This window comes from Apus apus, chromosome 15, assembly GCF_020740795.1.
Source record: "Apus apus isolate bApuApu2 chromosome 15, bApuApu2.pri.cur, whole genome shotgun sequence".
NCBI lineage: Eukaryota > Metazoa > Chordata > Aves > Apodiformes > Apodidae > Apus > Apus apus.
In genome coordinates this window covers 14,417,324-14,445,172 of record NC_067296.1, presented here as the reverse complement: position 1 = coordinate 14,445,172, position 27,849 = coordinate 14,417,324, and the positions used below count along the sequence as shown (strand labels likewise).

General features: G+C 49.7%; 2 protein-coding genes and 1 long non-coding RNA gene across 4 annotated transcripts in view; 1 reads left to right on the top strand and 2 right to left on the bottom strand.

Annotated features, from left to right (window-relative positions):
* Nucleotides 1-519: 519 nt before the first annotated feature.
* On the bottom strand, nt 520-12,348 carry STMN3 (stathmin 3). Its single transcript, XM_051632775.1, has 5 exons — nt 12,124-12,348; nt 4,694-4,789; nt 4,071-4,246; nt 3,238-3,429; nt 520-2,746 (listed from the first exon to the last, which is right to left on the bottom strand). Exons 1-5 carry the CDS (start codon nt 12,140-12,142, stop codon nt 2,687-2,689), a joined length of 543 nt encoding a protein of 180 aa, XP_051488735.1. The 5' UTR covers nt 12,143-12,348; the 3' UTR covers nt 520-2,686.
* A 1,703-nt stretch (nt 12,349-14,051) lies between these two features.
* Nucleotides 14,052-14,738, bottom strand: LOC127390794 (uncharacterized). The gene is made up of 2 exons (XR_007890951.1): nt 14,553-14,738; nt 14,052-14,377 (listed from the first exon to the last, which is right to left on the bottom strand). It is a non-coding gene; the product is annotated as an uncharacterized LOC127390794 (long non-coding RNA).
* An 807-nt stretch (nt 14,739-15,545) lies between these two features.
* RTEL1 (regulator of telomere elongation helicase 1) overlaps nt 15,546-27,849 on the top strand; it is a 43,226-nt gene continuing 30,922 nt past the window's right edge. For both annotated transcript variants that reach the window (XM_051632732.1, XM_051632731.1), the window contains exons 1-14: nt 15,546-15,657; nt 16,285-16,483; nt 16,853-16,946; nt 17,427-17,508; nt 18,047-18,107; nt 18,343-18,418; nt 19,112-19,196; nt 20,457-20,522; nt 22,319-22,472; nt 23,026-23,064; nt 23,293-23,371; nt 24,028-24,125; nt 25,082-25,137; nt 27,714-27,788. In XM_051632732.1, coding sequence (XP_051488692.1) covers nt 15,556-15,657; nt 16,285-16,483; nt 16,853-16,946; nt 17,427-17,508; nt 18,047-18,107; nt 18,343-18,418; nt 19,112-19,196; nt 20,457-20,522; nt 22,319-22,472; nt 23,026-23,064; nt 23,293-23,371; nt 24,028-24,125; nt 25,082-25,137; nt 27,714-27,788 — 1,266 coding nt within the window. In that variant the 5' untranslated portion in view covers nt 15,546-15,555. The remainder of the gene's footprint in view (nt 15,658-16,284; nt 16,484-16,852; nt 16,947-17,426; nt 17,509-18,046; nt 18,108-18,342; nt 18,419-19,111; nt 19,197-20,456; nt 20,523-22,318; nt 22,473-23,025; nt 23,065-23,292; nt 23,372-24,027; nt 24,126-25,081; nt 25,138-27,713; nt 27,789-27,849) is intronic.

The following is a 27,849-nucleotide window of genomic DNA, read 5'->3' as shown; positions in this document are numbered from 1 at the left end:
TGGGAGATCTGGGCAGGAACCAAGTCCAGAGGCTCGGTAGCTGTTTGGGGAGGATGGCTCCAACCAGCACAGCCCAACACTGACTGCTCCTCCTCCAGCACCTGCCAAACCTCACAGCTCCTCTGGCTTCCCCCAGGGCTGCAGGGAAGAGCTAGGACCCCTCACAGCAGGAGGTCTGGGGTAGCACAAAACCACAGGTACCAGGGTTGAACATCCCCTCTGCCAGCCCCGCTCTCCCTGCCCTGCCCGCAGGACCCTGCTGCCTCCAGCTGCACAATCCATGATTTCCCAGCTGATCTCTAGTCCCACATCCCACCCCCAGCCCCTGCCTTCACCTGGCCCCTGCCTGCAACTCCTTCCAAGCCCCAAGGAGGGAGTGAAAATGGTCATTTCTCTTGGTTTAAACTCCTGCTCATGAGCACAACATTTCTGATAGTCATCATCATAATCATCATAATCAAGTACTAAAAACAGTATTTACAACAAGCTCCAGGTCAGAATTACACACCAAGCAAACACTCAGCACCACAGAGAGTAGGATGGGGTTAAGATCTTGCAGGTACCTTCTCAGATCCCACCAACGTGGGACACAGACATTTGACAGTTTCAACCATTTCTTACACACAAATATTTCATTTAAATTACTTTTAAATTATTTTTTTTTTTGTTCTTTTTAAACTTTTTAAAATTCCTTGTCACTAGATGGATGAGGTGATGCTGGCGGTGATGCCACGCTCTACACAATGCTTACCTAAGACAGCTGCTACTATAAACTGATCATTAGCTACTGTTAAGAAATTCAACCCTCAGTTTCCTTCCTCTTTTGCCCTAAATCTTTATTTTTTCCTTTGTCACTGGGCAGCACTGGGGCTTTCTAGCAGTTCTGTCCTCCCTCTGGCCTGAGATGAGGGTTTGGGAGCACAGTAGCCCTTCCTCTTAGGAGCAGAGTGTCCCCTAACATCAGACTGTGGTGATCAAGGGAACCCTCCTGAATCCAGCTGGGAATTCTGGGGACATGAGCAAAGAGCCCCAGGATTTGACCTCCAGCAGCTGCTACTCTTTGGCTTTCTGTGGAATTTCTGCTACCACCAGCTGCTCACCCAGCCCCTAATCAGTCCTTAACTAATGAAGGCCCAAAAAACTTCAGTTTCAGACAAGACTCAGTGATGTTTTCTTTTCAGAAGGGAGGAGAGGCAAGAGGGTGGTTATTCCCCGTGCAAAACCCTCCTCTGCTCTTGCTCCTCATTGCTGGCAATGCTGGGCTGTCCCTGTGTCTCACTGCCACCTGCCTGTGCCCACCTCTCCCCCCCCGGGTGCTTTGCTTCTTCCCCAAGGATCCTGCAAAGCCCCCAGCAGGAATCCTTCCTCCCACCCACCCCTGGGAGGCACAGCCTGAGGAGGACACCAGTTACTGCCAATTAAGGTTCTTGGTGCCTTGGAAGCCCCATTGGCTGGTTCTGGGGTCTGAGAGGGCAGTGGGGCCAGCGGGGCTGTGGTGAGGTGGGAGGAAGAGATGCCCTGGGGTAAACACCCCCTGCTGCATCCCCAAAACAAAATACCAACCCCATCAGCCCGGGGAGGAGAATTCTCATTACCTTCTGTCTTGAAGGAAGCAGCTCCCAGCGTCCCCTCTGCAGGGCTGAGTCCTCTGCCCCTGTCCCACTGCTGAGGGTGGCCATCCCTGCTCTTCAGAAGCAACAACTCCTCTTAGTTTTTCAAGGCAAAGGCAAGGGGAGCAGGTCTGGGGCTGTCAGCAGGAGGGTGGCAGCCCCTCGCAGGGCACCGTGGCTGCTGGGACCTTGGCTGCCTCCATCAGCTCTAGAGGGCTGGGAAGTCCGTGAGCTTTGGCAGCCACCCGGTTGGATCAGCCATCGCCACCACGCTCACGTGTGCTCTGCTCATCTCTACCTCCTTCAAGGGCCAATTCTTTCTTAAAAATGCTCCTTGAAAAGCTAAAGACAGACAAGGAACAAGCATGGGGACATCTCTGCACCCTTCCTATGGAAGTGCTTCCCTCTTAGCTCCCTGTCGCCCAAAGCAGCCAAGTCTGGAGGTACGAGGGGTCTGGCCTATGGGCCAGAGCTCTGGGCTCATCTGGTGGTCTCTGGTCTCGGTGTCTGCCCTGAGGTGGCACAGCAGAGCCACATCTGTCTTTGGAAAGAGGGAAGGATGGTGATTCCCTTCACAAAAAGGCCATTTCACCACCACGTGTTCCTACTCCACACCCAGACACTATCACTGACTTCCATCATTCTGAAACTGAGTTTTGGCTCAGAGCAGCCACGGGAGCAGAGGAGTAAAAGCCCTGGATAAGAAATCCATATCCTTGTGACACTGCTGGTTGAATTTATTAATATCTTAATTGTTATTTTCTTTTTTTTACATCAGTTTAAGAAATATTTTTGCTTAAAAAAGGACAAAACCCTCCAAAGAAGCTGTTTGATCGACTGACTGATTCTCTATTTCATGTGAACTAGTTGCTATTCTGCTTTGGGGTCCCTACGACCTGTGAATCCCCACAAGTACTGACGATTAAGGATGCAGAAGCGTGTGTAGCTGGGGGACAAACACCAGGGGGGGATGGAGAACCGAACGCTGCAGCGAGACAAACAAAAGAAAACGTGTTGGTTGGCTGATGGGTTGGTTTGTTAACAGGAATCAGGTGCTAGATGTGTAGAAAAGCCCTTTATCCAGAGATCTCCTCCCGCTGTTCCTTGTTCCTGCGAACTTCAGCTGCGTGCAGTTCCTGCAAGGACGGGAGAGGGGACAGCGGGCTCACCCCTGCTGCTCCAGCAACCGCTCGTTTCCTTCTCTCTCACAAGCAGGATTTGCACCAAGGAAAACAAGAGACCAATTTCCCACCGGACCCAGCCCGAGGACAGGGTGACAAGGAGGGAAGCAGCTCCTCCGTGGGATGGGGGGGATGCCAACCTACAGTGATCGCCTTCAGGGCTCCTCTCTGCAAAGCCCTCAGGCCGTGGGCACGGGGTGGGCCCGATCCTTTGCCTTTGACCTTCCACTGCTCAAAACCAGCCAGATGGCATTTTCTCTACCGGCCTCGAAGGACACATTCCCCCTCCTCGCGGCGCTCCGGAGCAGCGCAGAGCTGCTCCACACCCCGCTTCCCACCAGTAACAAAACACCCCCTCCCCATCGCTCCGGGATGTCCCCGCAGGGGTCAGACCCCCCCGGCATTCCCCCCCTCCAGGAGCACCCAGCCCTCTCCCAGGCACTCGCCTTCTCGCGCAGCCGCTCCCTCAAGGCAGCCAGGTGTGCTTCACGGATCTCCCTGCTCAGCTCCATCTTGTAGTTGAGCTTCTCCTCGGCCAGGCGGCTGAAGTTGTTGTTCTCCTCCAGCGCCTTGTGCAGCACCTCCCGCTCGTGTTCCCGCTTCTCCGCCAGCTGCTTCAGCACCTGAGCCTCCTGGGTCTGCCGGGGGAAGGGGGAGGCAACCAAAGAGGCTCTTAAAATCCACAGCTGGTTTGGCTTGGAAGGGACTTCAAAGCTCATCAGGTTCCAACCCCCCTGCATGGGCAGGGACACCTCCCACCAGAACAGGTTGCTCAAAACACTGCAAAAAGAACTCTGAGACTAATTACTCTGTAAAACGAGCTTCCAGGGCTGAAATGAAACTGAAATACATTTAAAGAATCACAGAATGTTCAGGGTTGGAAGGGACCTCGAAACATCATCTAGTCCAACCCCCCTGCCAGAGCAGGATCCCCTAGGGCAGGTCACACAGGAATGTGTTCAGGCAGGTTTTGAAAGTCTCCAGAGAAGGAGATCCCACACCTTCTCTGAGCAGCCTGTCCCAGGCTCCATCACCCTTGCAGTGAAAAAGGTTTTCCTCATGCTTATGTGGAATATCCCATGCTCCAGTTTGTACCCTTTGCCCCTCGTCCTATCACTGGACACCACTGAGATGAGCCTGGCTCTGTTGTAAACATCCATGAGGTTGCCCCTCAGTCTCCTCTTCTCCAGACTAAAGACACCCAGCTCCCTTTTTTAGGGTTTGCTGCCATCAGTACCCGCCACAGAAAAGCCACAGCTTCTACAGGACATCTCGTTACCTTCCTCCTCTCCTCTGCAGCCTCCAGCCTCCTCTGCAGCTCCTCCAGGGACAGGTCCTTCTTCTTGGGGGGGGAGGAAAGGATCGGGCTCTCAGGAGATAAATCTGAAGGGGACTTCAGGATCACTTCGAAGCTCTGGCCTGATGCCCTCTTATCCAGCTGCTTCACCTCCATATCTTCGTAGGGGGGAGGAAGAAACAACAGAGGCTCTGTGGACCTGGGACACTCAGGAGAGCATTCCCCTGAGGGCACCAAGCTCTTCACGTAGGAATTGGGGTGTTCTCATGTCCTGACCTGATTTTATTCTAGGTCTAAAGTTTCCCAATTAGTGACTAGCCTCATCACCCCCACGTCCATGCAATGAGTTTAAATCACAGCACAGTTACAGCCAGGCAGTGCTGCTGGTGACATCTCTTGTGTCACCCTGGTGGGAAGCAGACAGCCCCTGCCAGCAGGTTCTTTCTGGGAAAATGTGGATTGTGTTAATAAAATAAAGGTGAAAGGAGATGACACAGAGAGACCCAGACTGAGATTGCTGCCCCAGGGTGGGACAGCCGGGTGCCCTGATGAGCAGGAGCATCATGCGGACACTGTCGTGGCTCCCAGGGGAGCAGGGGACGTACCTCCATACTGGTAGATGGTGTTAGGATGGGGCTGGGTGTGGAAACAGGAGCAGATGAGGGAGAGCAGAGACAGCTCCTTCATTTTCTCCTTGTAGGCTGAAAAACATGAAACAGAGATAAGAAGAGAGTCTAATGGCAACAGCAACTCTCTTTCCTGGAGAAGGGAAGCAAGCAGACACAAGGAAACCCACCTGCAGCTTTTCCAGGCTGCCGTAGCTTGTCAAAAGTTCCCCAAAAAGCATCTGCTCTAGAGCAGACTGAACCAGTTGCCAGTGGGGCAAATCTGGGCAGGCCCACAGGAGGGATTTACCACACCCAGAGGTAAACGTTTCTGTAGAGGATTTTCCCTCCAAAGGAGCTGAAACGCTGCAGCCCGCGTGGTTACCCACGTCGGGACAGTGGCCCGGAGCTTCCTCCACTCCACCTGCAAGCTCAGAGGTAAAGTGATTCCCACCGACACCGGGAAACATTGCTCATCCTCCGGCATGTTCCCGGCGTTTCACAGTTCCTCGTTCCTGACAGCAGGGGTGCTGCTAACGGGGAAAGTGCTGGAACCCGACTTCCCGCGCTACCTCTTTCCCTGAGCATATCAGTGGATTCTGTCACCACCTTGGCCCACGCAGGCATGTCCTGCCAAACCTGTCCAGAGCAAAACCCTCCAGTGGCCAGGGAAAGGTAAATCCTCAGAAATTTGCATCTGGATATTGGATATGGCATTAGAAGCAGAACCATCTCTTAAATTAATATCCTGTGTACAACGTGCCCTCAGGAACACCTTTCAGATCTTCTTCTCTGCTTTCCTACAGCTACTCAGTTGACAAAACAGTGATTTCATACACCTGCTTCATGCTTGCACTTATTTTTCCTTCTAGGTACAGAACTTCATCCTAATGAACACCCTTCTTTTGCAAACCGAGAGCGTCTCAAGCTCAGATCTCTGCTACTGAGCATGGGGTTAGTTTGCTCCACGTTCTGATTTTAACACCCCGCCCAGTTCTGATGTTAAATGTAAAACAGGTAGGATCCGTTTACATCAGCAGTGCCAGGCACAGTGCAGGACATCTTGGATTTTGTTCTTAATGGGAGCAGTCTTTGCAAAGCCTCTGGGAGCGCTGCGTGGCTCTGGGATCCATGGCAGGCAGCAGGAAGCTAATGCAGCTCCTAATGTGCTGTGCAGAAGCCCAGAGGAGGGTCCTCTGGACTAAATGAGAGACATTTATCCTTCAACATCAACAAAGCACACACCCGGGTCATTGCTCCACCATTATGTCTGGTCCTGCGTGAAACCAAGACATTAAGCAGATGTGCCCTGCCCCACTTGTTTAACTGTCTCCCAGAGCTTGTTACAGAGCTCAGCGCTTTGTGCGACGTTACTTGAACTTCTGCTCTGCCCAGCACTGCTTTCACACTCCTCTGTGTAGTCAAGTGTCGGCTGCACTCCTGCCTTTCAGGAGGTTTTGTTGCAGTGATTTCGCAGCTGCCTCCATCCAGTTGGGATCTTCCCTGTCCCACTTTCCCTTCTATAGAGCAAACTGGCCGCCCCTCTCCAGCAATTAAAATGAAAAGCAGCGAGAGGACAAAAGGACAGCGCTTCTCTGAGCTGCGCCGGAGCTTTCCTGAGCTCTGGAAGCGCCGTGTGCTCTTCTCCCGGCGCTGCTGCCGGGGGGTGGGGATGGACTGGGAACGCAGCGGGGCCGGCGGCACCGGACCGAGCCCCCCGGCCGGTACCGGGGAGGGCGCGCTCGGCTCCGGGCCCGCAGGAGCTGCGGGTTCCTCGGCACCGGACCCCTCCGTTCCTCAGCAGCCGGGACCCCTCCGTTCCTCGGCACCGGCCCCGCCGCGCAGCCCCGCCGAGCTGTCCGTTCAGCACCGCCCGCCCCGGGATCTGTCCGTTCAGCACCACGGCACGGGAACCCCCCCAGCAGCGCCAGGCCCGGGGGCTTCGCCGCGACCGGAGGAAGGGGCGGGCGCCTGAAGGGTTCCCCCCCCCCCCACGCCCCGATCGAAGCCTCGAGAAATAAAGGGTCCCCGAGGCACATCCCTGCCCCTCCCCGCTCTGCGCCTCAGCCAGCGCTTACACCGCGGGACAGAACATCGAGGTGACGCCCTTGTCCTCCCGCACCTTCCATCGGACACCTGCAGTGATAAATGGGCGGTAGGTGTGCCCAGATCACTGCTAATAGCCTAAAATAAAAAGGCTTCCTGTGAGGAGGGGCAGATTCCCTGATCCAGTAAATACAAGAAAGAAACGGAACCTCCTGGTCGCTCTTTAGGAGAGTGAGACAATGAAGAGCAAACCCAAGATCTCCTGAAGCAGGACTGCCTCAGTCACGGCTGCATCAGAGAGGGAATGCCTAAATCTCAGGGATAAAAGATCAGGATCACAAAGCTCAGCACCTCGATTTCCTTCAGGAGTGTCTGCACTCAATAGGTACAAGGTTTCCAGGACATACTTATGCCAGTGGAAAAAACCCTTGACCATAAGACAGCTGGCTGGCCAGAACATGACATGCCCGACAAGCCTCTTCCCGGAAAGACTGTACAGCTTCCAGTGCACAAATTCACCTATTTTAAGAACAATTAGGCAGGAAATGCTTTTTTAAAAAAAACTTTTTTTTAAGCATCTGTTTGCATTTTTTACTCCTGCTAAATCGATAAAACTCAATTCAGCTTAGACAAACCCAGCCTTGTAGATGTGTATAACCAGGCTGGTTCTGTTCCAAAGGGGCTTTAAACTAAGGCATCCCTCGGGTGCAAGGAGAGATTTTTCTCCTGATGGGAGGAGGATCAGGACAGGGTGCTCAGTCAGGGTTTATTTTAGGCAGGCTCTGCACTAGAAGGATCAGCAGCAAGTTCACTTCACAGGCTCTGATTTGGTCCTCATTATGTCACAACAACTCACCACCTTCACGTTAGAATTGAGGTGAAACATTGAAAAAGGCTGAGTTGTGTGAATTAAGAAGGGAATAAAACGTAAAAGGAATATAAAATATATCACAGTCCGACCCTGTAAAGTGCAATAAACCTGAATTGTGTTGGCTTCAGAGGCCCGGGGTGGTGATTAAGTTACAATCCCATCTAAAGGCACAGTCATTTCCTCAAGATTTCTGACCAGTTCTGCCCTGTAAGCAGCACAGGCTGGTCCTGCTCTGTTCATATTCCACTGCACACCCCGAGCAACAATTAATCTTTACTACAATTTTTCACCTAGTTTCTCTCTGCACTGTGCACGGGAAAAATTACTTTCTCCTCACTGCACGGAGGGGAAAAGAGGTGAGCTGGGTGCTCACCAAGCCGCCAGGGGGGTCGGGGTGCTCTCAGCTCGCCTTCGCTCCAGGGACTCATTTCCCGTGCTCCCTCTAGTGCTGCACGGCACATCCTGCATTTCCAGATCCCTGTTGCTTTGCAGGGGCTCTGTAGACCTGTGTGAGGTGTTTATCTCCCCGGAGAGACCATCCAGCTGCTCCCCGCGTGGCTGCGGTGCAGGAGAGGGAGGAGCGGCTGGGAAGGGCCACGGGACATGAGCAACGGGAACCATCTTCCTGCTCGGGAAGTGCCTGGACCACCAGGCTCACCAGCTATTACTCATTAAAATGTTCTGTTCTCTGCTTCCCACCCAGATAAAATTAACCTGCGGACTGTTTGAGCAGCCCCTCTTTTTGCTCCGTGTTCAGTGACATCCAGCAAAGCAGAGGCTGTTCAGGCCCTGCAGTGATACAGTCACTCCTAAAGAGCCAGAGGCACAGCAAGACTAATTTATCTGAATTCAGGCAACTGAAATGGATGAGAGTGGATGTGCTATGTCTGGCAGCAAGGTCAAGGGAACGTAATCCTAAGAAAATAATTTGGTTTGCAAAGATAACTTCAGAGAAATAGAAGTTGCTTCCATAAATAATATAATATCATGAAAAAAAATGAGAACAGTCCAATTATAGATGCAGCCAAAGCACAAACAGAAGGTAGAGAGAGAGGGAATGAGTCCTTCAGCACAAGGACTGCAATGCCACACACCCAACACAAGCAGCCATGTCCTTGATAAGCCTCGAGGCTGCAGCAGACTCCAGATACTCTCACCTGCTTTGAATCCTACCATAAAAATAACAGCCAGACTTTCACATCAGTCTAACTCACTTCCATCTTCTTGCTCCCCAGCTTCCAAAAACGGGTCAGCAGAAGACACAACCACAAAACACTGGTGGGTTTTGGTTTTTTCCACTGCTGCCATACACCATCCTGGCTGCTCAGCAGGAGACTGGAGGCCCAGCAGCTTCTGTGGGCTCATGTGGAATCACCCATAGGAACAGGCAAATGTGAGGGTCACTCTGCCTTTTGCGGGACATCTGCTAAACTATCACCCAGGAATGGTTTCCCATCACCCGGATCCTTTCTTTTGCAGCTCTTGAATGCCACAGCAACCCGTGTTCTGCACGTCCAAGGGATCAGCAAATTGTTCAGGCTGTAACCCTGGAACATGTGGCTGCCCTTGGGACAAGAACCAGGGAAATTTCCTCTTTGACAGCAAAGCAAGAGAGAAGGGTCAAACTGGTCAGCAGAGCCCCACAGCCTGGGCTGGGAGGGTGGCTGATTGTCAGGAAGGAGGGGAGCAAGGCCTGGGGAGCTTGAGAAAACAGAGGAAGGATCCAAATGGAGGCAACTGTCCCAGAGTAGGGGGAGTTGGGAGAAACATGGGTCCAGACCACCAGGTTTGGGTCAGACAAGGAGCTACAGAGGAGCTGGAGATAGGATAAGGCAGTCATTCCTGAGGCAGTTGAAGAGCCATCTGGTTTCTTTGGATCTTGGTTTCCCTTGCATTGCCTGAGCATCTTTGTACGCCATCCAGAGAAGGGATGAAGGGGAGAACCCAGACCTACAAAAAGTCACACAACTCCCACGTTGCAGTGCAGGAGGGGGAAAACCTGAGATCTGTCTTGCCGCATTTACCATGAACGACAGACCAGTGTCTCCTGCTGGCTCCACCTTCTCAGACACGCTGGAGAGCAGCCCATGAATGAGGCTGTCACCTTCCCGCATCATTTCATGTTCTCGTGTCTCTTTAATTCAGCCCCGATGCCTCCCGGCGGCGGGGGCGGCTGCGGAGCCGGCGCAGACCCCGCGGAGCGCAGCAGCGCGGGGCCGGGTGCGGCTGCTGCGGGAGAACGGGCTGCCCAGGGGGTGGTGGAGGCACCGTCCCTGGAAGTGTCCCAGGAAAGGCTGGATGTGGCACTTAGTGCCGTGGTCTAGCTGATGTGGTGGTGTTGGTCATCAGCTGGACTTGATGATCTTGAAGGTCTTTTCCAGCCTTGGGAATTCTGTGATTCCGTGAGGAGCCAGAGCCCCGCCCGGCCGCGGGGCCAGCGCCGCACCCGGCCCGCACTGACCTTGTGCTGCCTCTGCTCCCGCACCCAAACCGACCCCAGCGCCAGCAGAGCTGCCAGGGAGACAGGAGAGAGGACTGCCGGGCTGGGGGAAGCAAAGCCCGTTTGTTTTCATCCCAGGGACTGGTTTGTTTGCTTAAACAAACCCAGGAAAATCTCCCCCAGGGGGACGAGCCCCCGGGCAGCAGCTGCAGTTACAGCTGCTCTCCCTGCAGCACGGATTTGTTTTTGCTGCAGATAAAGAAGAAAACAATGAAGAAAGCAAACAAGACTCTTTCCTTCGTTGAAGGATTTGCCTGCCTTCCCCCTGCCGCCGCAGCTACCCTCCTGCCCTGCTGAGGTGATGATGAGGAGCTGCTGCAGCGGGGCGAGGTTCAGTGCCCCCCCCCCGGCAAACATCTCCCTGTTCTCTCCCCTCCTGTCACACCGCGGTTTTTCCACGGCTTCCGACTCCTTGAACTTATTTCTCTACTCGGTCTGAGCCGCAGGGAAGTGCAGGTTCTCTGAAACACATGATCCCGAGTCCCCCGTGCCAGCAGAGCTGCATCTTTGGGAAGAGGAAACGTACCACGGGAGGGGCGGGGGTTGGGAGGTGGGAAACTGGAAGGCTGGGAAAGGCAGGGGTCACCTGCCACCTCGTCCATCTGAAGTTCGGGGCAACCTTGGCTGAGAGGGCTGGTGAGCCGGAGCTCACCCACCCCCCCCCGCCGCCAGCGAGGTCCAATCCGGTTCTGCAGGAGCGGAAGGCAGATGGGTGGGACCTGCCGCACGCTCGCCGAGCCAGGGATGCTCCCAGAAATACACACACAATAGCCAGGGATGTTTCTATCAGAGGCACATTTTTACAAGGCTGCTTTTCCATCTTTCATCACGTGCAAAGTCCACTCAGGATCAGCTGCATCCCTCTCCCCGCCCCACATCTCTGTCCTTTCCCCTGCATCCGCTGCTCTTTGGAAAGGAGAAAGGAGCAGCAAATGCGCAGCAGGACACACAGCAACGGCCAGTGGAGGAAGCAAAAAGTGTCCCTGCTCATCTTCTGGCTGGTTCCCTGCCTGGGGTGGCACAAAGCACTGCCTGCTCCTCCTTTTTGTCCGCTGGTTCTTCTCAGCCCGAACATCCTGCAGGATTTCAGCTCCCCCGCCCAAAGCCCCGTTCCCACTGCCCATTGCACCATCCCAGGCTTTTATTCTCCTTCCCCCACGCTCCCACATTCAGCCATTTGAATCCCTGCTCCCCGGTTAGAAAGGACCAGACACATCTTTGGGAAGAGGCTGCCACCCTGCAGCCCAAGCCCAGCCCGGGCTCCCGCCCCGCGGCTCCCGGGAATGCTGCAGGAGGGAGGAAGGGCTTCCCTTGCAGCATTTGATTTCACCTAACGCCAGCAGAGAACCGCTCCCCTGGAGCATCTTCTACGGAAGAAATACGAGCTGTGGGGGAAATCTAAGGATGGGGAGCCCTGGAAATACACAGACACCCACCGCGGATATTCTGGTGGGTTCGGGGGGATTTTCTGGGGCGTTACTGTCAGCCCCTTCTCCGTGTCTTTCTTCCCATTACCCATGTGTGCAATTCCCGATCTTCAGAAAACAAAATGTAATCGCTGGTTTCTCCACAAGCAGCGACACAGCGTGCAAATCATTCTGGGGAGGCGGGGGGGGCAAATAATAAGATGCTGTCTCACTTCTCAAAAACGAGAATGAATCGTCAGAAAGCAGCGTCTCCTTATGCCCCAATGTCACGGCAGCGATATTTTAAATCGGCAAGTTTATCAGATGTGTATTCATATTGAAATAAAAAGCCCACCTGCTGCCTCGCATCAGAGGGGCGTGCGGCCGGGGCAGGCAGGGGAACAATGCTGCCGTGCCCGCTGCCTCCTCAGCCGGGAACCCCCCCGAAACGCGCAGAAAAATGTAAAACAATAATAATAACAATCCTCAGAATAACGGTGGGAAAAAAAAAAAAAACACATAAAAAAACCAAACCAACAAAACAAAGCCCTGACGGTTCAATAACAACATGTCCACATAGACAGATGGATGGAGGTGCCAGTCCTACCTGAGACGGTGCTGGCCATGCTGCTGCGGGCGGTGCTGCAGGGGCTGCGGTGCTGCAGTGCTGCGGGAGCAGGACTGACTCAGCTGGAGGGGGCTGCGGCCATCCGCGGGGGGGCTGGGGAGCCCGGAGAAAGGGGTGGGGGCAAGGAAAAGAAGGGTCACTAGTTCAGAATATGAATTAGCCTATCAGGCCGCCTTCCCTGGGTGGTTTTGGCGGAGGGTCCCTCCCAGAAACACAGAGACGCGGCGGGGGGAGGGGGGGGGGGCGCAGGGGACACACCCAACCGGGCTCCCGCAAAAGAGGGTTTGTTTTTTTCTTTTCCTCCCTTTCTTGTCTGCTCTAGGTGGGCTCAACTGCTTTTTCCTTTGCTGAAAGCAGCTATAAGCAAATTCATAGATTTTTAATGTATCTTTTTCCCTAACCAGCCGTTCCGAGGCGGTGCCCCCGCCCGCCCCCCCGGGGCTGGGGCCGGGGCTGAGCTGTAAAACCCAAGCCCTGCAGCAGCTTTGGGGCTGAAAGCGAAGGGGTCCCAAGTGGGTTTGGCAGTTTTAAGCGTGGTTTGGTTTTTTTCACCAAATACTGGGGCACAAAAGGGGCTGCAGGTGGGGGCGGGGGGGAAACTGCTGTAAAAGTGGAGCAGGAGGAGCAGGAGGAGCCGTTGGTGCGACTTCCCTGGGTTCCTGCCCTCCTCAGGCACCAGGATGTCTTGTCTTTTCCTTTTCTGTCTGTTGTGTTGGTTTTTTTTCCTTGCATTTCCGTTTGTGACTGTTGCTGGGGGCCAACACCTCCCTGCTCTTGGGGCATCACACACACACCAGGGCCCACCGAGCCCTCCCCAGTCCCTGCTGCCACCTGCACCCACCCGGCTACGGCTGCCCAAACCCACCCGGGGGCTGGTGCTTGTGATTCCCAGGTGATCCCATCCAATCCCACCCCTCCCGCCCTCTCGTCCCAGACGTTACCCCACTGCCAGCACCCCAAACTGCCAGCACTGCAGACAGACAATCCCCGGAGCTGCAGGGAACCAGAGGTTGTGCGGGAGCTGCCGGCTCAGCCGGGGCAGAAGCCACAAGCAGAGCCTAAAAATTCAGTTTAAAAGACAAACAGTTTCCTTTTTTTCCCCCTATTTTCCCCCCCCCAACTCTCCAAGTGTCCTATTCCCTCCACACTGTATTATAGAAAATAACTTTATTTTTGAACAATAAAAACACTGCCCACGATTTCCCCCTGTGTGTTTGGAACAGGAGCTGGTTTATTTCCATGAGCTGCTCTCTGTTCTGTCCAAGGCTTGTCCTGTAGTTGCAGCTGCCTCTGCTTTCTCCTAAGGCTGCATCTCTGCAGCTTCCTGGGTTATCCTGAAGCCAGCTGGTTGGACTGAATGTCTTGAACTCATGAGGCTGTGGACTCTACTCTGGCCATTCCCTCTGGCCTCCACAAGATCTGACCCCTCCTGCCTCACTTTCTCCATCTGTGCTCACTCCCCTTCCTAAGGACAGCCTGATTGTGATTAAAATTAGAGCTTCAAAGAGGAAAAGGGTTGTACCTCCCAACAGTAAAGAGATGGAAAGGCTCTGGATTATCTGGATTCAAAGGAATCAAATAATGTGATGGTCGAACAAAAGTTTTTGACTGTTGCTATGGGAACCATCACATCTTCTTGAAAAGACAATGAATGGCAACTTAATCCTCTCCTATCTGAAAGGGGGAAAATAACCTTTGTGCAAATGGCAGATGTTTCACAGCTGGTCATTACTGCTCTTCAACCCTTTTGGTCCCATTCCTCAAGATCCTTGCTCGGCTGAGAAGAGGAGCAGAAGTGCTGCCTGCTCACTTGGTGCTCCTGCGCCGCACCAGCCTCATGCTTGCCAGGTTCCCTGCAGTCCAGGGCAGCCACTCACACCCCACTTCCCCCCAGAGTTCAAGGATCATCTTTTCCAAGGTGTTTTTTTTTGTTCTTCTTCTTTCCCTGGAAGGCACCACTCCAGACAAAGGGTAACTCATGCAGCTCTTCACCACCCGCTGATGTGCTGGTTCCTGCTGCCTGGGGCACACTTGGTGCTGTCGTGGGAGCAGGGACTGGACTGCACTTCCCCTGGGCCACTCACATTTTTTAAATTTCTTCTCCTTCTTCCTTCCTCTCCAAACTCGTGCCGTGTTAGAGCTCATCCCAGGTGTAAGCCCAGCACCTGCCTTTGCCCCGCGCCCCATCACCACCATCCTGCAGCTCCAGCAACCTGCCCAGTTCTTTCACAGCCTGAAACAAGAGATGGATTTTTTTTCTCTTTCCCCTTCCACACTCCGGTTTTCCCTGCTCCTCCCGCCGCGGGGCAGCGCCGGGGGAGGCGGGGAGAGCGGAGCAGAGGAGCAGCTCCCCTCTCCCCCAGGGCGACTCTGCTTCCACCCACATCGCCTAAATCGCTTAACGTTACCTGGCCTTGCACGCTGTTGATACGGCGCTTCAGCACGGGTAAGAGGTATTGTCAGGAAACAGCGACACAGGCTGCCTGAGCGGGTGGGGGATTCTGAACCTTTACTGGGGGGCTCCAGGAGAGCCGGGGAGGGGCTTTTCACCCGAGAGGGCAGTGACAGGACAAGGGGTGATGGGTTTAAAGTGGAAGAGGGGAAGATTTAGGCCAGACATCAGGAAGAAACTCTCCCCCACGAGGGCAGGAAGGTGCTGGAACGGGCTGCCCGGGGAGGCTGTGGCTGCCTGGCGGTGCTGCCGTGTGGCCCTCACTGACCGCGCCCCCAGCCTGCACGTCCCGAGTGCCAGCGAGGCCCTGCAGCTCCCTTCGCTCAGCCTCTCGTTCTGCATGAGGAAACGGAAAGCTGCTTCTGCCAACCTGCAGGGGCCAGCGGGAGCATTCAAGAATTCCTCTCCTCAGCGCCGGGGGCCGCCGGGCCCAAACCCCACCGGATTCGGTCCCGCCTGCCCGGGACCCCTGGGGCCGCCACAGCAGCTCCCAGCAGCCGGCACCGGCACCCGCGGCCACCCCAGGCCCCCCAGGCCCCCCAGGCCGCCCCAGGCCCCGCCGCCCCGGCCAGGCCCGGCCGCAGCCGCTTCCTCGCCCCGTTGCCGGGCAACGCCGCAGCTCTCGCGAGAGCTTGCCGCCGGAAGTGACGCGCCGTGCGTCGGGCGGCACGTGACACAGGCGCGGGGATTCCGAACGGCGGAGCGGGCGGTAGGAGCGGCGGGGCCGGGGGGGCCGGGGGGGCCCGGGGGCCGGGAGCGGCGCCTGGGGCCGGCGGGGCGGGCACTGGGTGTCCGTGAGCCTCCCGCCGTGCGGGTCCCGCCCGGAAGTGTCCCGGGCTTTTGGCATTTCGTCGTGCGAATGAACCCGCCCCGGTTGCGGTTCGCCCGTGCAGGCCCCTCCCGGGAGGCGGCGCGGTGAGCCCCGGGCTGCCCTTCCTTGCAGGTGCGGGGCGGGAGCCATGCCCAGGGTAACGCTGAGCGGCGTCACGGTGGATTTTCCCTTCCAGCCCTACCAGTGCCAGGAGGTCTACATGACCAAGGTGCTGGAGTGTCTGCAGAAGGTGAGTTTGGCCTCATTTGCTGCCTCTTGTTCCCCGGTAATAAGGGACTTCTCGAAAAAGAAGTCGTCCCGTGTCACGTTAACTTTTTGTTTTCCATATCCCACCTTTTCTAAATCTCCCCTGACCTCGTTTTACTTGTACTTTTATTTTAATACGTAGTTATTAAGGCCTCCGGAGTGTGCAGGTGGCAGGCAGTGGAGATGGAGGTGGGATGTTTCTGACTAATTTGGGTAAAGGAGGAAAAGCTGAGCCAGTGGGGGTTGTGTTCCTGCGGTCTGCCCCGGGCTTTGGTTCTTGTTAGTTCTTGGGGTGTTAGTGTAACTTTTTGTCCTCTCTGTGAGAGGAAGATAAAGTTCATCTCACTGGATGAATGTGAAATAAGACGAAGTTTTTTACAGTAGTTCTCTTTGCTCTGGAGTTGGTTAACAGATCTCCATGGTCCCTGTTCTTCTGAGAGATCAAAGGGCCCTGCAGCTGGTGTGTCCAGGGTGTTTCTGCCCGGAGGCAGAGCTGGCCTGGCCGGGGCTGCTTCTGCACGGGGGGCAGCACAGCACAAAGTCCTGGCCAGCCAGATCTCTACATGACTCATTTCACCCCCTTTTTTATGTTCTTTCTCCCCCATTCAAGAAGGTAAATGGCATTTTGGAGAGCCCCACGGGCACGGGGAAGACCCTGTGCCTGCTGTGTGCCACGCTGGCCTGGAGGGAGCACTTCAAAGACTCCCTCTCGGCCCGGAAGATCGCCCAGCGGCTGGGGGGGGTGGAGCTCTTCCCCGAGAGGCCCCTCTCCTCCTGGGGCAGCGCGGCCACGGGTGCTGACATCCCAGGTAAGGACTGCGGGGTTTGTGCTCGGGACTGGTGAGAAACACTTGCTGTTAATTGTCTTTTGTGGTAAGGGTGTCATTCCAAAGTCGGGGAGCCCTTGCTCAGCGACTGAAGCACAACTTCACACCTCTTTGTGGGTTTGTAAAGGTTTTTTACATATTTTTGGTTGTTTTTTTTGTGATTTTTTTTTAGAACACCAGAAACTAACTTAGCTCACTTTGTGTGTGTGAATCCCGAGGTGACAGAATTCCTTGCTGTCTCTACAAGACAAGCTGTTACCATAGTACCAGCTGGGGAAGGAGGCTAAAAATATCTCTAGTAGTTCTTTCTGTGCTAATGTTTTTTTTCTGCTTTTTTCTCCCATTTGCCAGGTTACTACACTGATGTTCCTAAAATAATCTATGCCTCCAGGACTCACTCACAGCTCACACAGGTCATTAACGAGCTGAAGAACACGGTGTACAGGTGAGTGTGGCTTAGGGTGATGTTCCTATTCAAAGAAAAGTTGGAGAAACCCCCCTGGTTTAGTTGTCTGAATTTGTCTGGATACATGTATGAAAAAAAAGACATCCAGTGAAACGTAGTTCTCTTGGTGTGCATGTGTAGAGCCTGGGTTTCCTTGTTGTTGGATTGTTTGGTTTTATTGGGTGGGTTGTTGCTTTTTTTTCCAGACTTTACAGTTTCTCTTATGGCTTTTGGTTGTTGACTTTCCTGAATTTGGCCTGGTTTTGGTTCTTTACTTCACACATTTACTTCTCAGGCTTGTTGGGAAGCCTTCACAAAGTTGAATTCCTTCTCTTACTGTTCCTGATTCTGACCCTTCTTCTGGGCTCACCTGTTTCTCCTGTACCCTTCACTTCTGACAGGTGATACCCCATCTAAGCCTGAGCTCTGTTCTTTCCCGCCTTGTTTGTAACCTCAGTTCTGGGTGTTCTGTCTGGGCAGGCCCAAGATCTGTGTGTTGGGTTCCAGAGAGCAGCTCTGCATCAACCCTGAAGTGAAGAGACAGGAGAGCAACCACATGCAGGTGAGAACAGAGCCTGGGCAGGGAGGCACTTTGGTTTGTGTGCTGTGTAAGTCCTGACTCTGACACTGCTCCGTTGCTGGAGGCTGCAGCAGAACTTACAGTTCCCAGTTCTAGGAGTGCAAAATGTAACTCTGTGTCTCTGGTGACATTTCCCACCCCGAGGGGATGTCATTGTGCACAACGTGAGGGAGTTAAAAGTTTGCAGTTCACTTTCTGATCTCCTACTCATGTGCTTTTCCAGGGCAACAATGATTTCCAAGTCACTGGTTGATTTACCTGTAGTTTTTACAAGTAATATCAAAGATTAGTGTTTTGAAAAACATTAGTCCTGAGCACGAGGGGTCTGTGCTGGGGAAAATGGAGCCTGACTTTTCAGGTGGACAGAGGGACACATGATTTTAAAACTGAAGAGCTGTGGTTAGTATTGATGGACTAGCTGGTGTCACAGCAAATGAATGACTCTTCAGCCCATCATGAGCTTTCCTGTGCCTGACAAGCTGCACTGCTCTTGGCTGAAGTGTCTGACTGTGTTTGACAGATCTACATGTGCCGGATGAAGGTGATGGCTCGTGCTTGTCACTTCTATAACAATGTGGAAGGTGAGTGTGGCTGTGGAAGCAAAGCCCTGTGCTTGGGAGAGGGAGGGGTTTGCTAGGCAGGGAGGGAATTTTGGGAAGTTGGCAGAACCTGCCCATGCCTGTGTGGTTGGCTCTGCATTAATGTGCTTCCAGGATGGAATGTCAGTGAGTGGATGACTCTGGTGACTGGGGTAACAATAAATCTCTGTGACACTTTTCCCTGAGCTTGTGGTTGTAACGTTGTGATTTCTCACAGAAAAGAGTACAGAGAAAGACCTGATGGAATCAATCATGGATATTGAGGACTTGGTTAAAAATGGAAACAAGCACAGGTAGGTGTTCCCCTCTTACCTTCCTCCCCCTTATTTATGAAAACAGTTTATCTGTTCGTTACTGTGAGTACCTTGGTATGAACTTGACTTATATGGAAGTAGCAGAACAATGATGAGAGCAAAGTGGAGTGGCTGAACCTGTTGCAGACACAGCTTCCAGCAAAATCCTCTGTGCACCAAAGGTGTAACCCCTGTTCCTGCAGCCTCCATCGTGCAGCCCTTGGTTTCAGTCCCTATTTGTGCAGAGACTGAGTCAGAGCCAGGCTCACTTGATTCCTCTTGAGCAGAGGCTGCCAGGGCCATCTTCTCTGTTCAGGGCTGTTGCAGTTTGGTTTCAGATCTAAGAGGATGAGGTGCTGATTCGTTGAGATAAATTAATCTACAGCATCATTTACCTCTCACCTGGCAGGGTGAGATGGTGACAGTGATGGGTGCCACTCCTCCTCCTCCTCTGGTTTCTTTCTTCTTTGTTTTGTTGAGCTGCACACCTGGGCAGTATCTTCTGCACTTTATTTTGCTTCTCTTCTCTGACTAGAACTAACCCAATGGCCCTGAAATCAAACATGCCAATTTCAACTCCTTAAGAAGCTGATTAGAAACTCGTGTGAAACAGGACTGTTGGATGCACTCTTTATATTTCTGCAGGTGTTACTTTATAGTTTGTGCTTGTTTGTTTGTTTTTTTTTTAAACAGAGCTTGTCCTTATTATCTCTCTCGAAGCCTGAAGCAGCAAGCAGACATTATTTTTATGCCTTACAACTACTTACTGGACTCAAAGGTAATGTTTATCTTTGGTTTTAAATGCATTTGGTTTTTTATTTATCTTCTATTGGCTTTTAATGGAGAAACTGTGAAGAACTGATGCGTGGGGAGGAACGTGTTGTGTGGTGCACCTCAAAGCAAAAGCCTGTTCCAAGTCAGGAGCATAGAGGATGCTATTTTGTGGTGTTGGATTTTTTATCTCTGTAAAGTTCTTTCCCACAGTTAAGAACTACTTCGTAGTTTATTTTGTTTGCAGTCCTGCTATTTTTCTAGCATTAACTTTGCAGAGTGTGATGTCCTGGTTTGGTGATACTCACCTGCTGCATGCAGATCTCCAGTCACCGTGCAGGCTTTGTGTGTGTGTTCTGAGATGTTTTTGTTCCTCTCTTGGAAACAATTGCTGGCTTTGAAAATTAAAACTGGCTGAAGTGAATTCTGATGAACTTGTGCATCCTGCTGTGGTACAACTCTTTTTTTTTCTTTCTTTTTTATTTTTTTTCTTTTTTTTCTTCTTTTCTTCTCTTTTCTCTTTTCTTCTCTTTTCTCTTTTCTTCTCTTTTCTCTTTTCTTCTCTTTTCTCTTTTCTTCTCTTTTCTCTTTTCTTCTCTTTTCTCTTTTCTTCTCTTTTCTCTTTTCTTCTCTTTTCTCTTTTCTTCTCTTTTCTCTTTTCTTCTCTTTTCTCTTTTCTTCTCTTTTCTCTTTTCTTCTCTTTTCTCTTTTCTTCTCTTCTTTTCTCTTTTCTTCTCTTCTTTTCTCTTTTCTTCTCTTCTTTTCTCTTTTCTTCTCTTCTTTTCTCTTTTCTTCTCTTCTTTTCTCTTTTCTTCTCTTCTTTTCTCTTTTCTTCTCTTCTTTTCTCTTTTCTTCTCTTCTTTTCTCTTTTCTTCTCTTTTCTCTTTTCTTCTCTTTTCTCTTTTCTTCTCTTTTCTCTTTTCTTCTCTTCTTTTCTCTTTTCTTCTCTTCTTTTCTCTTTTCTTCTCTTCTTTTCTCTTTTCTTCTCTTCTTTTCTCTTTTCTTCTCTTCTTTTCTCTTTTCTTCATTACCTTGCCAGTTGTAACCTCCATGAACTGTTACGTGATGCATTTTATCCCCTTAATTTCCAGAGAGAAAAATGAACCCGTGGTTTACATATTAGGTAGCCACAGTGATTACTGGCTGTTCTCTCCAAATTAAAAAAAAAAAGTAATAAAAATAAATACCCAAATCTTAGTCATGAGCCAATTTCCCTGGGTTTCTCTGAGCTTTTTGTCCATTCCCACGTTCTCCTCTTTGTCTTCAGAGCCGCCGAGCCCACAACTTGGACCTGAAGGGGACTGTGGTCATACTTGATGAAGCTCACAATGTGGTGAGTTGTTTCTGGTTTGTTGTCATTTTCCAAATGTCATCCAAAGAGAACAACAGCCCAGTGCCCTGTTACAAACAACTGGAGGAGTCTGTGCTCAGCTATTGCAGTTGTTAACCTTTGTGATCATGACTTTTGCTTGTTTCTGTGCCCGTTCAAAGCTTTGTGGTTTAATGATCAGTCCTTTGGCACTGCTGTGGTTTTCCACAAGGTGAGAAAGTCTTCCTGAAGGGTGGACCTCCACGTGTATGAGGGTGCTCATTTTCTTTGGTTGGAGCGTTCTCTCTCAGGGTGGAAGAGCTCTTGAAAGATCCATTCTTGAAGCTCAGCTGCACCAGCTGCCCAAGGGCAGTAGATGGCAAGTGTGACACTTGAGATATTTGCAAGTTTTCACTTGTGGAGGAAAAAAAAATGAAATAAAAAATCTGCTTTGTGACATCTTCCTCTCAGTTGGCTTGAAACTGCAGCCCTTGGCCTCAATAATCAAATGCAAAGGAGCAGTTGGAATCTGTCCCTTTATTCTGCCACATGAGCAGCCTCCCAGTGGGATTTCTGCTAAGCAGCTGCCTAGTTTATTTTCTGATTCCACATTCTTTCGGTAAACAGGCGCTGGGCTTGACAGGAGAGACTTGTGTCCAGCATGTGCTCCTTTCTTCAGAACATCTTAGTTTTCTGTTGAAAAATAGGTGGAAATCTGGTCATAGCTGTATGAATTCTGTTTTTTTTTTCCCTAAAAATATTAGTTGATGCCTGCATCCAGAGTTAGCCAGAAGAGCTATTCCAGAGCTCCTCATTTTGCAATAGTGTTCTCATGGTACTGTCTGTTCCAGGCTAGTGCATGGAAGGTCCCTGATTACTCTGCAATTAATTTGACTTATTTCTGATTAGATGGTGCACACATGCAGCTAGCTCATTATTTCTTCACAGCATGTTTCTTCTCAGCTGCAGCAGTCAGATTTTTGTGTAGGTTAGTCCTTACTGTTTCTCTTCGTTCCTCAGGGAAAAGGATTCATTTAGTAAGTGAAACATTCGAGGCAAAACAATGTGGCTTATTTTTCAAAGTCATAAAGAGCTTTGTCAAAGCTGATCAGTTTGAGTGTTCAAACAGATTTTGTTGTTTTTTTTTAATAGAAATTGTTTTCTTCCTTCCCTGTAATGAGACTTCTTCTGGCCTACCTTTTACCCCAAATTTTGCATATGAATAATATCCATTTTACTGCTTTTTGTTTTTTTCATGGCCTCCTTTCCCTTTTTTCTCCATGCCCCATCTCTGAATTAAAGATCATGAGGGGCAAGAGCCATGTCTTCATATCAGCAAATACAGGGAGATGAGTATTTCCCACGAGTGTGGGAGGGACTGGGAAGTAGCTCTTCTGAAGGACAAACTGGTTGTTTAACTAAAACCTTTTCTATATGGACCCTTTGCCATCAGCCAGCAAAGCTGTTTGGCAGCTGAGCAGGAGAAACAAGAGGGTGTCAAGAAAAACCATGAAAGACATGAAGAACACAGAGTAGGTGACACCTCGTAAACGAAAGGGATCTTCATGATGGTAGTGATTTGCTGCTAGGTGGGAATGGCAGTGTTGGAGGTGTGGAAGGGACAAAATCAGTTCCATGTTCCAGGAAAAAGGCTGCCTGGTAATAGCTAAAGTCTTCGGGTGTTTGTAAAGTGTCCTCTGGTCTGAGCTGGAGATAGAAATGAAATCACACCTTGTCATCTGGACTGCAGCCTCTGTGAAGCTGCCTGAGCAAGTGACAGGCTGAGCTGGGCTCTACTGCTGCTGTGGCTTGTGTTCCAGGAGAAGCTGTGTGAGGAGTCAGCCTCCTTCGACCTCAGCCCCTACGATCTGGCCTCGGCGCTGGACGCCCTCAACCTCTTGCTGGAAGAGCAAGCCAAGGTGGTGCAGCAGAATGAAGTCAATGCTGAGTTCAATATGGAGTTGGTCAGTTCAGGTGTGTTGGCAGCCACAAACCACCAGTTCACTGAGGTTCTAGGAGGCCACTACCAAGAACTGGAAAATAGCTTTTCCTGACAGTTGCTGGAAAATTTTTTTAGACATTAGGGAGAAATTCTGGGCTGTGAGGGGGGTTGAGACCCTGGCCCAGGTTGCCCAGAGAAGCTGTGGTTGCCCCATCCCTGGAAGTTTTCTAGGGCAGGTTGGATGGGACTTGGAGCAACCTGGTCTAGTTGGAGGTGTCCCTGCCCATGCTGGGGGGTTGGAACTAGATGATCTCTAAGATCCCTTCCAACCCAAACTATTCTGTGATTCTAAAATTTATTCTCATTAGTGGATACATTATTGTTAATTAGTAATCTGTGCCAGACAAATATGAGAAGATTTGGCCAAACCATGAGGGATCATGAAAGAGAACAGTGAGTGGAATACAGAGGGTGTCTTTCCATACACACAGTTCTAGCCCTATATGCATAATTTCTGAAGGGCCATGAAGTAGGGATGGAACAAACATGAAACATCCTCTTTGAAATCTCTCCTTTCTTTGACAGGATTGAACATGGAACTTGAAGATCTAGCAAAGATAAAGAGTAAGGTTATTTCTTTGTTTTGTTGAAAATTGTTGTTGAAACAGTTGCAAAAGGTCAACAAGTGTAACTTGGGTTCATGTAGTGTTTCTGTAGATGTTACTCATAACTCAGAAACACATGGAAGATGAAGTTGTCTCTTCAGAGAATTTTGTGGAATGTTTAGTTACAGTTATTTTTTCCAAAGAAGAAGAGAGATTTTGAACTTTTTTCCCCTTTTGCTTCTTAAAGAAATTCTTCTTCAGCTGGAAAGTGCTATTGATGCAGTGGAGCTGCCACCGAATGGTAGTGGAGTCACCAAAGAGGGAAGGTAACTTGCTTCTCATTAGTGTCTTGACGTGTTGGGGACACAGCAAATTCATTGTGTGGGTGAAGCTGGATCAGCTCTTGAGATTGGTACCACTGTTCCAGTTTCTGGGAATGGTATTTATTCAAAGTTTTGGATTTCCTTCTCTGTAGTAGTCATTAATTCTAATGGAACTCCTGAGAGGAGGGTCCTGTGCTGTTTGTGTGTCTGTTGGGTGCTCTGACTTGGAGAAGCTGCTCACTGTGCTACTTCAGTTTTGACATCATGATTTACACAGAGGTTCAAGTGCAGCAGTGATCTGGCTTGAGGTACCTCAGAGCTCTGTCAGTCTGTTTCTAAAGTAATGGACATTGAATGTTGTAAAAAACCCCATGAAAACCACATGCGGCTCTTTCTAAAGGAAGGTGCATTATAGGCTGTGAAGAAATCATGGAAAATGGGAAGGATGTGGTCAGGAGCTTTCTGTCATCTCAGGAGTCTGTTGTCTTTACAACCAAATGCTTCTTTTTATTCCCTTGAATTTCTCTTTCTCATGGAACAAGAACATGTTTTACTACTACATGGTGAAATGGTTGTTGTTACAAAAGAGTAACAGTAATTGTGTCCATGTGACTATTTGCAGTGTTTACCCATTTGTGCTTTTTCTTTGTAAATTGCAGCTACATCTTTGATCTGTTTGCAGAGGCCCAAATAACATTCCAGACCAAATCCTCACTCCTGGAGTCATTAGAGCAGATTTTACAGTTTCTTGCAGGCCGTAAGTGTACATTTGTTGGTTGTTTCACTCAGACTTTTCTCTGTGATGTAACTGGAACTTTTGTTTAGGGAGAGGAGAAAGGCTTCTTTGTTTAGATTTCAGTCATAAAGCTTTTTAAAAGCTAAAATCTGACCCTAAGGATCTGTCTTTTTATTAAGATTTGCTGTGAGGTCCTCTGGAAAACATATTTTGTCTGTTCACACAAGGGAACTAGTTTTAAGAACCATTTTGTGTCAAAACCTGAGTTGTACCAACATGTGTCTGTACAAACATGTGCTCACAGAGGATTTGTGCACGTAACATCATTTTTCTCCAAAACCAGGAGAATTGTGGGGTGGAGCTTGTTGAGGTTTGCTGATGTCACTTGGAGTGTCTTGCGTTCTTTCCTCATGGAAGTTATAAAATAGGAATTTTGGGAATCACACATGGGGTTTTTTCTCTTGATTTCACAAACCTCTGCTCTACTGTCTGTCAGCATCTTGTTCTTAATTTGCCTGTGTAGTCCATATTTTCATGTACCCCTCTAGAGTCACTATTTTGAGCACACTAGAAGCTTGGAGGTAAAGGGCAATTTATAGCTATAGCAACAGTTCTGTCTCTGCATACTCAGTTTTCTTTTGAGAGTAGTATTAGTTGTGTGAGCTTTTGAAAAATGAAACAGTTAAACCATACTTGTCTTTTATTTTAATTAGCTCCTTTCCAGTTTTTAATGTGGAGGAGCCTTAAGAAGTTTGTAATTGCCTCAGAGGACAGCTTCCCAGTGCTCCAGAGACCTGGAACTTGCTTTGGAATGCCCCTTTGTGTGTCTCCTTGAATCCTGAATAGTGATAAAAACCTTGAAATAATCGGTTTGCTTCAGATGACATTTTCCAGTCGTTGTATTCAGAGTGTTGTGCTGGTCAGATAAAGTATAGACTGTTTGTTTTGTGAAAGTAACCATGTGGAATTCTCTCTAGGTACTGGGATATTTGTCAATACATCTGGATTGCATAAGCTCTCAGATATTATCCAGGTAAATAATACTGCTTCGATGTATGTCTGAAGGACAGAAGAGCTGGTTAGACATTAGATCCATTTTCTTTTTGACTGTGTGTGCCATGAGGGAAGTCGGGGGGTTTTTGAGGAGAAAGCTGCTGCCTGATGGGATGGTCTGCTTGAATTTTTACCCAGGTTGTTCTTCTAGAGTTTTGATGTTCATTTTTGGTGATACTTCCATTTAAAGTGGTCTGTGTTTAGTCTCCACCAGGTGGAGCTGGGTTATTGAGCTGTTTACTTCCTAGCTGCAGTGTTTGGGAATGAGACCTTGTCATGAAGTAACAGGACAAGCTAAGGAAGAAAAGCAAGCGAAATATAACATTTTTTTAATGTAATTATGAAATTAAGTGATCTGTAAAATAAAAATCTTTAGTGCCACAGGATCTGAATGTGACACTTATGGGTACCTTGTGTTGCTGTCTCTCCTCTCCCCATTGTGCACTTGCAAAATACTCATTATGAAAAAATGAGAAGGTACAGTGGGACAGTGGCCTGAAACTCAATTTCTAGCTTCCCTCTGCAGTTGACCAAAGCTCTCTAATATTCCTGAGTGTTACTGAGAAAGAGAGTAATGTTTGGAGAGCTTAAAGTCCAAACAAAAAAGTGTCTTGGCCATAGTGCTACGTGTTGGAAAAATCCGCTGATGCTTGGGATGAAGTTCACTACATTCTCAGAATGTGGTGATTTCAGAGCATTGTCTTGGCCCAAGTTACTGGGCATCTGGTTGAATTGACCTTTTCCTCATGACAGTGGAACAGAACCTTTATTTCCCAAATACTTGTGGCTTTTTTTGATCAAAAATATCATTCCCCCCATCTTTAGTGAGTGGGTAGAAATAACCATGATGTTTTAATGTGCATTAATCATTTTTCTGTCTTGGTTTAATGATAATTTTTTTCTAAGTTAAATATAATAATTCAGCCCCTGATGCAATAAATTCCATGACGTTACAGTCTAGCATGAGTGGTAGAGTTCAGCCTCTTTCTGGTGCTCTGGTTTTGTTCTACCCCCTGTAGCCTGTAATAGAGCAGCTGCCAGGCTTTTCCAGAAACCTTTAATGTTGGGGATCTTTCTTCTGAAAAGTGAGCTGCTTACAAGTGTGATCTGTATTTACAGGAAGCACAGAAGTGTAAAACAAGGTGTTCTGAGTGGTGCTGGTAGGTGTGCACAACTGGGGTGCAGGGAACTGGGGGTGTGTTCAGTGCCACGCGTGGGGTTGTGTTTTTACAGCAGTGGTTCAAGACAGTCTCTGTGTGTGTCTGGCAGCAGCAGTAATGTGAGTCCCCTGAGACCCACAGGATTTGTACAGTACTTTGTCACTGTTCTGCTCTGGGGAAGGTGAGGTGTCCTTCAGTTAGTTTCCCAGGGCTTAAAGCTGAAGGAAGGCTCCAAAGTGGCTGGCAGGTCTCCTGCCCCAGTGAGCAGAGCTCCCCGGTGCTGGGGGGGGGTTGTGCCTCCAGCCTGTGGGCAGCTGGAAGGTGATTTGATCGGGAAGAGCAGTCTCTGCTGCAAGCCATGATTCCTTGGCTGCTGCTTAGGACACACTCATGGACAGTCACTAAATCACCTCTCACGTGGTAGTTTGTCATCTTCAGACACTTAAGCAGGACTAGGTCACTGAGTCTGTTTGTTAAACTCTGTGCTTTCTCTCTGGATAGCCTTGTCTGCAAGGTATTAATAGAAACAAGCTGGTTATAAATTATAATAATTTTTTCTTCCTTTTAGAAGAATACTAATGAAAAAACTTTTTTTCTTCCCCCCATCTTTGGCTATTTTTCAGAAGTTAATATTTCCAGGAATTGTGCTTTTATTTTTTTTTTGACTGGTGGATAACATCCATCTTGTTGCAACCGGCTGATATTCTTATGAGCTTGGATAAGTCCTTTAAAATGTCTGAAGAAATTTTGTTTGGGACTATCAAGAGAAGTTATAAATACTGGGGAAGCACAGCTGTTTCCACTGAAGTGGCACTGCAGTGCTGTGTTTTTAAGAGAGCAGCACCCTCAGCCATCAGGCATTACATGCAGGAAAGGGGAAGAAGCAGAACTGTGCAGAACAGAGTTGGTAGATGCTTTTCATTTAAAATATGGATAACTAAGTGTGATTACATGCTTGATTTTTTTTCTAACCAGAGAGTATTAGGGTAGGGTGTCATGTCTGAGACCTTAAACCCATGCAATACAAAAAGATCTTCTACACTCAGTTGTGACTGTTTGATCTTGTGAACATGTTGTGTGCTTCTTTTGATCCCCAGCCAGAAGTCATAAGCAGGGTGAGTGACACTGTCATTAGTATGGGTCACTGCCATTAGCTTGGGTATGTTTAGATACTGGCTTGCAGGTTTTGGAGCAATGAGAAAGCCACATGGGTAGCTGGAATTGCCTGTGAACGTGTTTGTTCAAGATTCTTTGTGTTTATTTAATAACAGGAGCAAGAAGATAAAGTTATCACATCAGTAACTTCTGTGGAAATACTTCTCAGTGCAAAGATAGATTAGGGATTTTGCTGGAAACAGTTGTTAAATCTTTCCATTTATTTACATCCATTATCCAGACAGTTTTCAACATGGATCCTCCAGAAGGCACGACAGGTTTCCTGCCACATCAGTCGGTATCTAAGCATTACAAGGTATGGGATGCATTGGCTTCTACATTTTTCCCTCCCACCTTTTAATGCCTGCATTTCATGT